Here is an 11,253-nt window from a genome sequence, read left to right on the forward strand (position 1 = left end):
CGGTGCGTGGGAGCTGGCCGGTCACCTTGCAGACCCCAGGACAGACAGACATTCCTGCAAGGGCTGGAGGTCCGGGTCCCAGATCTGGCCCCTCCTTCGGAAGCAGCCCCTGGCCCCAGCCCAGCTCCTCTGCATGATCTCTGTATGCCCTCCAGAGCCCTCCCCTGTCTGGGTCACAGGTAACCAAGCCCTTAATCCTGTTTGTTAGGTCCCAAACAAACTAGAAGCAACCTCAGTATCTTGATGCCTGCTGGATTTCCCCCAAAGGGGGTTCAGAACCCAGACATGTGGGTCAAATACCAAAGTCACTAGACACTGGTGATCCTGGCCTCTGACAGTAGCTTCTGGAAAGACAGAGCATTTCCAGCAGGCAATGGTGGCGCTGAAGGGAAGCGGGGGTGGGGGAGAGGATCACAAGGAGAAGAATAAGTGTTTGGTGCTATGATCTCTCCCCCCCACACACTTTTTTTTTCTTTTTTCTTTTGGTTTTTGGACTACACCTGGCGGCACTCAGGGATGACTCCTGGCTCTGAGCTCAGAAGTCACTCCTGGCAGGCTCCGGGGTACATATGGGATACCGGGGATCAAACCCAGGTCTGTCCTGGGTTGGCAGCGTGCAAGGCAAACGCTCTACCGCTGTCCTACTCACTCCTCCCACTTTTTAAAGTCTCTCATTTAACAGCAGTTTCTGACACCCTCCTGACATCCCTGGAGTCTGCAGACCGAGGGCTGATAACCACCATGGCAGAACAAACACACACAAGCAAACAAAAAACACCCCACAAGATTTAGCAGGAAACTGCTAAGTCTAATTGGATTAAGCTGAATTTCAGAGTTTCGACCTCAAGGCCGCCAAGATGAGGTTTAGAACCTGACTAACAAAAGGGTGGGAACAATAGAGGAAGGCCAAGAGCTCAAGGACTTGCAGGAGAAGGTGAAACAAAGGGGGAACAGCAGCGGTTGATTCCCGCAGGAGACAGCACCTGTATCTTAGACCTCGGAGCAGGTTTGGGGGTGGGGGAGAAAAGTCAGGGAAAGGAAGGGGTCTCAGGAGCGGGACGGGGGGAGGGGGGCAGCTTGCAAATGTGGGGTCAGGAAGAGTGGGGCTCCATCAGAAGCACAAGGCAAGGGGCTGGCAAGGTGGCGCTAGAGGTAAGGAAGGTGTCTTGCGCCTTGCAAGCGCTAGCCAAGGAAGGAAGGACCGAGGTTCAATCCTCCTCCCGCCCACCGCGTCCCATATGGTCCCCCCCAAGCCAGGGGCGATTTCTGAGGGCTTAGCCAGGAGTAACCCCTGAGCATCAAATGGATGTGGCCCGAAAAACCAAAAAAGAACAAAACTAAAAGAAGCACAAGGCAAGTCCAAGGAAGAAGCTGGCCTCCCTGCGGGCTGACACCCAGACCATGTAACCATTGGTGAAGGGAATCAAGAGAGCCCTAGTAAAAGACAGACAGCATCACGGCAGGAACTGTGGCAGGAAGAAAAGTCAAGATGACTGGGCAAGGGGCCTCAATTTTTAGATGAGGGGGAGAGAACACAAGCCCAAGAACAGATCCACTGATATTCCACGGGCACAGCACTGAAACATCACAAGCCTAGTGAGCACCCCAAACCTACTGTGTGTAAGGACAGAAAGTGAAAACCTGTATCTTCTTAGGACATCATGTAAAAACTGGGTAATAAAACTCCCAACAAGCTTTTATGCTCAGCCCAAGGCTAAGGCAGCCATGGAGATCACCGAGATGTAGGAAGATCAGTAAGCCCACCTGAGAGAAACTTGGAACAAAAAGATCTCGGAAAAAGTGGCTATTTCTACACGGAGAGATAGCACAGCGGCGTTTGCCTTGCAAGCAGCCGATCCAGGACCAAAGGTGGTTGGTTCGAATCCCGGTGTCCCATATGGTCCCCCGTGCCTGCCAGGAGCTATTTCTGAGCAGACAGCCAGGAGTGACCCCTGAGCAATGCCGGGTGTGGCCCAAAAACCAAAAAAAGAAAAAAAAAGTGGCTATCTCTATAGTTAAAACAAGAAAGCACAAGTGCTAATAATATGGGACTGGACGAGAGCGTGACAGCACAGCAGTACTGCATTTGCCTCGTAGGTGGCCGACCTGGACAGACCCAAGTTCGATTCCTGGCATCCCAGATAGTCCCCGGAGCCTGCCAGGGAGCGATTTCTGAGCGCAGGACCAGGAGTAACCCCTGAGTGTCACTGAGGTTGTGGCCCAAAACCGAAAAACAAAAGGGACAGAGCAAGAAAGTGTGATGTGTCATGCAAATAAAGGAGGTCGCATCCTCTGTGAAGGCTGAGGGGATGGGTGGCTGGAATGGAAGACGTCCCATCCCCACTGCCACTCAGAGATTTCCATACATACAAAAAGCTCAGACAGAAAGTTCATACAGAAAGCTGAAGACCCTCTTGCCCAAAAACCCAGAGGGTTCAGCACCTCAACGTCCAGACCTCCACTGCTCACCTCTGTTTCCATCCCCCCGGGCAAGTGAGCGCAACGTGGGGGGGAAGCCAACATCCTCCATGCCCACTCCCCGAGGTCAGCAGTGCCAGGAGCTGGGACGTTGACTCAGCACCTCCCTACCCGCCCCGTTTCCCACTCAAGAAGGCCAAGCGAGGGTCTGCGCTGCTCGTACCCGGGTCAAGTTCACCTCCTGGCCGGCCGGTGCACAAAGCTGCCCTGAGTCCTCCCCAACCCACAGCAGGCCACAGAGTGCTCTCGAACAGCCACTGTCCTGGCTGGCTTGGGCGGGTGGGACAGGCAAGGGGCCAAGGGGCTGAGGAACAGCAGCAGATCCTGGGTCCTGGGGACACGACAAGCACCAAGCACCCACCAAGTCGTGCCCAGGCCGGCCCCTTGCCACCCCTTGGCTGGGTGTCCAGGCCCCGAGGCGTGGACAGCACCAAAGCAGGTCCCGGTTGCCGGGGAAGAAATAACTAAAGAGGCAGAGAGCCAGTCCCAAGCTAGTCGGGAAGGGCTCCTGGTGGGGGGCCAAAGCCCAGAGCCCCTCTGGGGGCTTGTAAAGGGTCCTGGCCCTGCAGGGGTGCGAGAGGGTGGCCAGGGGGACAGGCGTGAAGCCCAGAGTCCCTCGCCTTGGGGCTCCCAAGCGGGCCAGGGGCCAGGCAGGGGTTCGAGGCGGTGCCCAGGCGAGTATGCGTGAGACCCAGAGCCCACTTGGGGCTGCCCAAAGGCCCGGGGTCCTGGCCCTGCAGGGGCTCGAGGCGGTGCCCAGGGCTCAGGCGAAACCCAGAGCCTCTCTTGGCGCTTGCAAGCGGACCAGAGTGCTGGTCCAGCAGGGTCCGAGGCGGTGCCCGGGGGGTCAGGTGCAAAAGCCCAGGCCCCTCTGGTCCTGGCCCTGCAGGGGTGCGAGAGGGTGGCCAGGGGGACAGGCGTGAAGCCCAGAGTCCCCCGTCTTGGGGCTCCCAAGGGGCCAGGGTCCGGGCAGGGTCCGAGGCGGTGGGCAGGGGGTCAGGCGTGAAGCCCAGAGTCCCTCGTCTGGGGGCTCCCAAGGGGCCAGGGTCCGGGCAGGGTCCGAGGCGGTGGGCAGGGGGTCAGGCGTGAAGCCCAGAGTCCCTCGTCTGGGGGCTCCCAAGGGGCCAGGGTCCGGGCAGGGTCCGAGGCGGTGGGCAGGGGGTCAGGCGTGAAGCCCGGCGTCCCCCTTGGGGCCGCCCAGAGCCCGGCGTCCTGGCCGTGCCGGGGAGCGTCCGCGCGCGAGGCCAGAAGCGTGGCCCCTCCCGGGACCCTTACCCGCCATCCGCAGGTGTCCGCGCCCCGCGCCCGGCCCGGGCCGCCCGCCGCCAGCGCGAGGCGCGAGCCGTTGAGGCAGGCGTTGACCGTGAAGAAGACGGAGCACAGCTGCAGCCACGGCGCCATGGCGCCCCGCCTCGGACCCGCCCGGCGGCGACCGACCCGCGAGGCGGCGGCGAAGGCGAAGCGGAGCGAAGCGACGCGACGCGACGCGACGCGACGGGAAGGCAGGAGCGGCGGAGCCACCAGCCCGGCAGCCAGCCGCCCGGCACGGACTGAGCATGCGCCCCGCGAGGCCACGCCCCCCTTCTCGCGCGGCCACGCCCCTCCGGGGGGCTTCGCTCTGGCTTAAGCTCCGCCCCTGTCGTCGTGACCACGCCCCCTCCACGGAGCCGTCCTCTCGGGTATGACCCGCCCCTTTTGTGGCTCCGCCCATCCATCTCTGACCACGCCCCTTATTTGGCTTTGTTTCTTTCTGGCTAGAGCTCCGCCCCGTCTCAACATGACCACGCCCCTCCCTTGGCCACGCCCTTTTTATGTGGTCACGCCCCTTTCGTGGCTGCGTCTTTCTGGGCATGGCCCCGCCCCTTCCACATCGAGGTCTGGCTGTGACCCCGCCCCTGTTTGGCTCCGCCCCTGTGCCACACCCCCTGGAGCTGAAGGTCTCTGGGGAGGTGACAGTTCATCCTTTAGGTTATTTAGGTTAATTGATCACTTTGGTCAGCTGATGTTGATGATGATCTGATGATGGCAATTTTGATGCTCATCGATCCAGCATCCGCTTGCCAGGCTCCGGAGACGCCCATGTGGCTGTCATGCCAGCTGTCAGGGCAGCAGAGGGGCCCTCCGCTTGTTTCTTGGCTTGGTTGGTTTCAGACCACCTCGCAGTGCTCCGGGGTTACTCCTGGCACTTCGAGGGTTGGGGGGACCCCGGGGGGTGTCAAGGTTCGAACCCAGGCTGGTCCTGTGCCGGGCAAACGTTGCCAAGGCTCAGCCGCTGCTTATTTGGGGCTCTGGCAGGAGTGCCCAGGATTTCCCTCCTGGCTCTCCTCAGGGACGATGTGGGGTGTCGGGGTGCCTGCCTGAGGGGCAAGCACTGAAAGCTGCCCATTACTGTTTCACTTGGCCGGTCACCAAAACAGTATTTTTGCTTGGGGAAAGAAGTCTGTTGGTTGAGCATAACAAGAGGCAAGAGGAGAGAGGAGAGACACTCAGACAGAGCAACAGAGAGACAGAGAGAAGGGGACAGAGAGATAGCATAGTGGTAGGGTCTTTGCCTTGGACACAGCCAACCCAGGAAAGATGGTGGTTCCAATCCTGGCCTCCCATAGGATCCCCCAAGCCTGCCAGGAGCGATTTTTGAGCACAGAACCAGGAGTAACCCCTGAGACCAAAAAGTCTCACACACACACACACACACACACACATACACACACACACACACACACGCACACACACACACAAAAGAGAGAGAGAGAGAGAGAGAGAGAGAGAGAGAAGAGACACCAAGAAAGACAGACCAACAGAGAGAGAAGAGACACTGAGACAGGTGGACAGAGACAGAGGAGAGACACAGACAGACCAACAGATAGAGACAGAAAGAGATAGACAGAGGAGAGACAGAGAGAAGAGACACAAGGAGAGAGAGAGAATCGATCATTGAGAAACTGGCTTAAGTTTGCACATCTGGTGGGCCCAGAAAAATAGTGCAGAGATAGGGAGGGCATGGATTTTATCCTTAGCACCCAACCTGGTTCCCTGTACACTAGAAGTGTCCCTGAGCACAGGCCAGGAGCACCCCATATTGCCCCAGAGAACTGCCAGAAGTGATAAGTCACCACTAAGTACAGAACCAGGAGTAAGCCCTGACTGAGTACTGCCAGGTGTGGCCCACGAAACAAACCAACAGCAAGTTCGACCTCAGAACAAAGCAACGGCTCAGTAGGCAGGTAGGGCATTTGCCTTGCAAGCAAACAATTTGCGTGGAACAGTTTAAGTCTGCAACTCAGTCATGAATAACTTGGTAATTCATTGTAATACGATTTTTTTTTTGTTTTGGGGTCACACCCGGTACTGCTCAGGGATTCCTCCTGGCTCTGCACTCAGAACTCGTCCCTGGCAGGCTCGGGGGGCCATATGGGATGCCAGGGATCTAACCAGGTCCATCCTAGATGGGAAATGCCCTACTGCTGTGCTATCTCTCCAGCAGATAATTCAATTATTAAAAAATATAAGTTCCTTTATGTCCAACAAAATGCATCATTCTGGCAGAGGGAACGAAGCAATTGCACAATGGGTAGGGCATTTGCCTGGCACGCAGTCGATCCAGGTTTTATCCCGGCATCTCATATGATCCCCTCAGCCTGCCAGGTGTAATTTCTGAGCACAGAGCCAGGAGTAATACCTGAGTGCCTCAAGATGTGGCCCAAAAACAAAACCAAAAAAAAGTTCAAGCAGCTGGTTTCCACCAAGCGAAATTCAAATACAGATATGACCAAAGCAGTTATAATACTCGAAACTGCTACACACGTCCAACTTCCTTGCCAAGAAGGGAGTAGTAACTCCATTTGGAAGAGAAAGCTGAGCCTCTGGGATGTGGAGTTTCCTCAGAGGCAAGGTCAGAGAAAATTTCACCACACCCCTCCTTTGTCTGGCATCCCAAACTCCCCTTCACCTTAACCCTTGCCCCTGTCTTATTCACACCGCCACCTTCTGCACAGCAGTTCCCTGGGGGTTTTCTTTAGCTTCTACTTTTTTTTTTTGTTTTCTTTTCTTTTATTTATTTTTTGTATTTGGGCCACACCCAGTGACCCAGTGACCCTCTGGGGTGATCATTCCTGACAGTGCTCAGGAACCAAATGTGACCAGGGTCAGCTTGGGATCTCTCTAGCCCTCTCCACTCTCCCTTAAGTCCCTGGCTCCAAATATACTACCTCCCCATTTGGTCTTCCTGTATCCTTAACCCTTGGTACTCCGCCTCTGTGTCATGACCCCAGATCTCTTCCTTTCCATCATCTGTCATGACCTGACTGTTTAACTCAGTCATATCCACCCTGGGTTTCTGCACTTTCCCTCGTGGCTTGCATATTCTTCCACACCTTGGACCTAAACTCTATGAGGTGGTCCAGCTTTACACTAGACCTGAGGAGAAAGAGAACTCTTACTTCAACTGCCAGCAGAAGTCCTGGAGATTGACTCTGAGGGAGCCACCCCTGGGGTCAGCCACTAGAGACAGTTTTCCTCCAGAGATGGGAAGAAAAGTCAACACTGGGCCCAAGGAAAAATCTGGCACTGTGGCCAGACAAAGGAAGGGTGGGTGGTGGGTTCCCCAAGTTCTCCACCACAAGGGAAGGCGGTAGATTTCCCTGTCCAGAGGCACATTCTCTGGCTGGAGGACATCTAGTCAGAGCTTTGATTCCTAATAGCCTACATTTATCTGGTACATTTATTCAATTACTTCCTGAAGACTTGGCTGCAGGAGGAGTGTGTCAAAAGGGTCCAACTGCTTCCTGCCCCCTTAATTGGCTTTTCTAATAGCTAGGAAGTGGCTCTCAGTTCTGGGGTGTGGGGTGGCCATTTGCATCTCTTTGTTCTGGTCCTTGGAATCCCGGAAAAGGGCTCAGTTCCAGGAGATGCTGGGAGATAAGAGGGAGGAAGAGCCTAGCAGAGGGTGTGGCGATGTGAATCTTATCCTGGGGTTTTACTCACACCTTCTGCTTGAGAGACTCCAAAGGAGACAATGGAAAAGCCTTTCTAACCTCCTCCCCACCCACAAGTGATTTTCTCCCGCCCCAAGCAGGCCCTCAGCAGGCCCCAATCCATCTGATAACAGCCCTTTGGAGCCCTCCAACTTGACTAAGGCACCGGGAGAAATGACCCTTGGCACCACTGAGCCTGGGTAGAGCCATCTTGGAGTGGTCCTTCTGTTTATCTTCTAGAAAGGTCTAAGGCATGTGTGTGGGAGTGGGGACCAGAGAGTGGGGCCACCTACATCAAAGGTCAAATTTGGTCAGGAAATAAAGGTCATAAATTCACATTTGGCCACATCCCTCCCTTTCCAGTGGGGGCAAGGAGGGGGAAGGGCAAGCTTCTGACCCCTTTCATCCCTTCATTTTTTATATACCCCCTTCAGAAAGAATGTCATGTCCTGAGCTGTAGGAAGAGCACCTCTGTGTTGGGATCTGAGATGAAATGAGGGGGCTTGGTTCCCCCCAGCCTCAGCTGGGGAAATCAGCACATGGCAACTCTCTGCCTCCTGTGACCAGACCAGCTCTGCAGACAAGACACACACACACACACACACACACACACACACACACACACACACTACATCACATCCACCCCTGTTTGGAATAAAATTGAGATAAAACAGATGAGATCGTTTTACCATAAGCTGTAGATGAGGGGCTGGAGAGATAGTATGGGGTGGGGGGGGGGGCGAGTAGGATGCTTGCCTGGCAATCGAACAACCCAAGGTCAATCTCTGGCACCACTTAGGGTCCGCTGAGTTCTGAAAGGAGTGATCCCTGAGCAGAGAGCCTGCACTAAGCCCTAACTACAGGATATAAAACAAACAACTACAACAAAGACAACACCAACAGTAAGCTGTAAATAAAACACAAATGTACTTCCCCAATTTACCTCCAATCTAACCAGATTGTAAGGAAATCCTTAACACAGGAATGGCTCTCCACATCCTACATTATGGTGTTGGGGTTTGAATCAATTTTAGCTAAGACAAAGAAAATAACTGTTTTTTTATAGGTCCTATTTTTTTTTTATTTAATTATGTGAACAATGATGCAAAGAAAGAGGACAAGATAAAGTTACAGTGGAAGGACAATCACCCAAAAACAGAGTTCTCAGAAGGAATCCCCCTGCTGACACCTTAATTTTGAACTTACAAAGAACATTAAGAAAAATAAAACAGGGCCCGGAGAGATAGCACAGCGGCGTTTGCCTTGCAAGCAGCCCATCCAGGACCAAAGGTGGTTGGTTCGAATCCCGGTGTCCCATATGGTCCCCCGTGCCTGCCAGGAGCTATTTCTGAGCAGACAGCCAGGAGTAACCCCTGAGCACCGCCGGGTGTGGCCCAAAAACCAAAAAAAAAAAAAAAAAAAGAAAAAGAAAACAGGGCCCGGAGAGATAGCACAGAGGCGTTTGCCTTGCAAGCAGCCCATCCAGGACCAAAGGTGGTTGGTTCGAATCCCGGTGTCCCATATGGTCCCCCATGCCTGCCAGGAGCTATTTCTGAGCAGACAGCCAGGAGTAACCCCTGAGCACCGCCGGGTGTGACCCCCCCCCCCAAAAAAAAAACCAAAAAAAAAAAAAGAAAAAAGAACCCATGTACAATTATTTTGTCCCTCAAGACCCCAGATTGTAGTACATTATAACATTTCTTTGTTGTTTTAATATAAATTAAAGAATCCTGGAGTTGGTGTGGGGATGGTGAGGCCTTTCTCCATTCGACCTGGTTCCCACAGCCCCTACGCCGTCGGGCCTACGGCCTGGCAGGTCTGAAGGTTGCGTGGTGAGGGCAGAGAGATTCCCAAAGCAGTCAGATAAAGTTCCAGGAGTCAGCCAGCTTTATTTCACAGTCCCTACCGCCATGCACACCTCCTCACAAGGCCTCTAGACGAAGCCTTTTTCTAGCAGCTTCTTCTCTACTCCTATAGTGGGAGTCCATGTCTTTTCACTGAGTATATTTTTTGCAATATACTTTTAATTCTTGTTAGTTGTTTTTTTTTTTTTGTTGTTGCTGTTGTTTTACTATACCTATTTTCTCAGTTTGCTTTTAGGAAAGGAACCTAGATCTTCAAAATATATGATACTATACTCCAAGATGCAGACTTTTTACAGTGTTCATTACCATATTACTACTTAGTATTCTAGACTTGAAAATTATGGTTGTTTGGGCGATGTTCTATGCTCATTTTATTTTATTTTTTTGGCCACACTCTGCACTCAGAAATCGCTCCTGGCAGGCTCAGGGGACCACATGAGTTGCCGGGGATTGAACCCAGGTCCTTCCCAGCTGCCCACATGCAAGTCAAACGCCCTACCCCTGTGCTATCTCTCCAGCCCCTGTGCTCATTCTAGATACTGAAGCCTTTCTTCAGCAATGTTTCCCTCCATCAATGCTGATTACTCCAAGGACCTGGAAAACTTTTATACCTGACATGCCAATTTTATATTTGGAAGTGCTCTGATCTCATACATCTGTGTCCGTGTATGTGTGTATCCCACCCTGTTCAGTATATGCTTATAAGTCATTGGTCGGAAGCACCTTTGGCTGAAGCACCTTTTGGATTGGTGCCTTCGACCACTGGTTTTCCACCCGAGGTATGGCCCCCTGCCTCCTAATAAAGACCCTGGGTCTCAGGAGCAAGTAAGTCTCTTTGTGGTTTCAGTTTCCACTTCAGTTCTTGCCACCGCTGAGCTATCTGCTTTGTAGAGGCAGCGGGCTTGTGTGTGGAATTTCTGAACTTGTTTTATCCCTTTAACCGTGTGCGGATTATTCCCTGCTTCAGTGTTTGCTTTCAGACCCGCATCTCTCCAATGCCCCGGACTTGGGGGGCATGAGGCTTCCACTTCACTGGAGCATGTGCTTTGAATTTGGGAGCACTGAGTTCAATCCCCAGACTGACATGGTCACACACACACCCCAAATATCAAAATTAAATCACGCTAGTACTAGTAGACGTATATTGAGAATCAGCAGCCCTCAACAGACCTCTTGTCATTCCTATATCCCCAGAGTACCCTCTTTCTATATTTTTATTTTATTTTTGCTTTTGTTCTTGGGTCACATCTAGCAAAGCTCAAAGTTTACTCCTGATTCTGTGCTCAGGAATCACTTCAGATGGTGCTGGGAGATTTTATGCAGTGCCAGAGATTGAAAACTACTACTCTTTCTCTCAAGCCTCTACTGTACTTTAGACTGTGCCCTATACTCTTTCTCTCCGGCCCCTGTTACTCTTACTTTATCTGGTTTTGGAGGGAATCCAGTCAGGGAATCCACATCCTGGCTGTGCACGCAGGAGTGCCCCCTGGCTGTGCTCAGGAGAAGCTACAGCATGCCAGCAAAGAGCCTTCCCTCCCTGTGGCTGGAGAGATAGGTCAGGGGACAGAATGCTGGCCGTACATACAGCTGACCCAAGTTCTAGCCCTGGCACTTCATATGGTTCCCTGAGCCCCACCAAGTGTGGACCCTAATCATAGATCCAGGAGTAAACCTCGGGCACTGCCAAGTCACCCCTCCTGTGCAGTCTCTCCAGTGTGGCATCCTTGTGCCAGTCTTTTGGCTGATTTTTGGTACTTGCTACCTTCCCTGTTCCTGACTGACCAGTTTAGCCTCCTAATTCCTGCTCATGACCCCATGGTTGTGCATTTGCACACCCTGCTCTCCCCACCGGCTGAGGTTCCTACAGGACCCCTGTGGCCTTTACAGGATTGACCCGTTTCCACCTTACTCGCTTACTCAAAAGTTGGAATCAGCTT

At 53.2% G+C, this 11,253-nt stretch overlaps 1 protein-coding gene across 1 annotated transcript in view; it reads right to left on the bottom strand.

The window, feature by feature from the left end:
• IL17RD (interleukin 17 receptor D) overlaps nt 1–3,879 on the bottom strand; it is an 86,007-nt gene extending 82,128 nt beyond the window's left edge. Inside the window, exon 1 of the mRNA XM_049776226.1 lies at nt 3,754–3,879. Coding sequence (XP_049632183.1) covers nt 3,754–3,879 — 126 coding nt within the window. The remainder of the gene's footprint in view (nt 1–3,753) is intronic.
• Between the last annotated feature and the right edge of the window lie 7,374 nt (nt 3,880–11,253).

Source organism: Suncus etruscus, chromosome 7 (assembly GCF_024139225.1).
Source record: "Suncus etruscus isolate mSunEtr1 chromosome 7, mSunEtr1.pri.cur, whole genome shotgun sequence".
In the NCBI taxonomy this organism is placed as follows: domain Eukaryota; kingdom Metazoa; phylum Chordata; class Mammalia; order Eulipotyphla; family Soricidae; genus Suncus; species Suncus etruscus.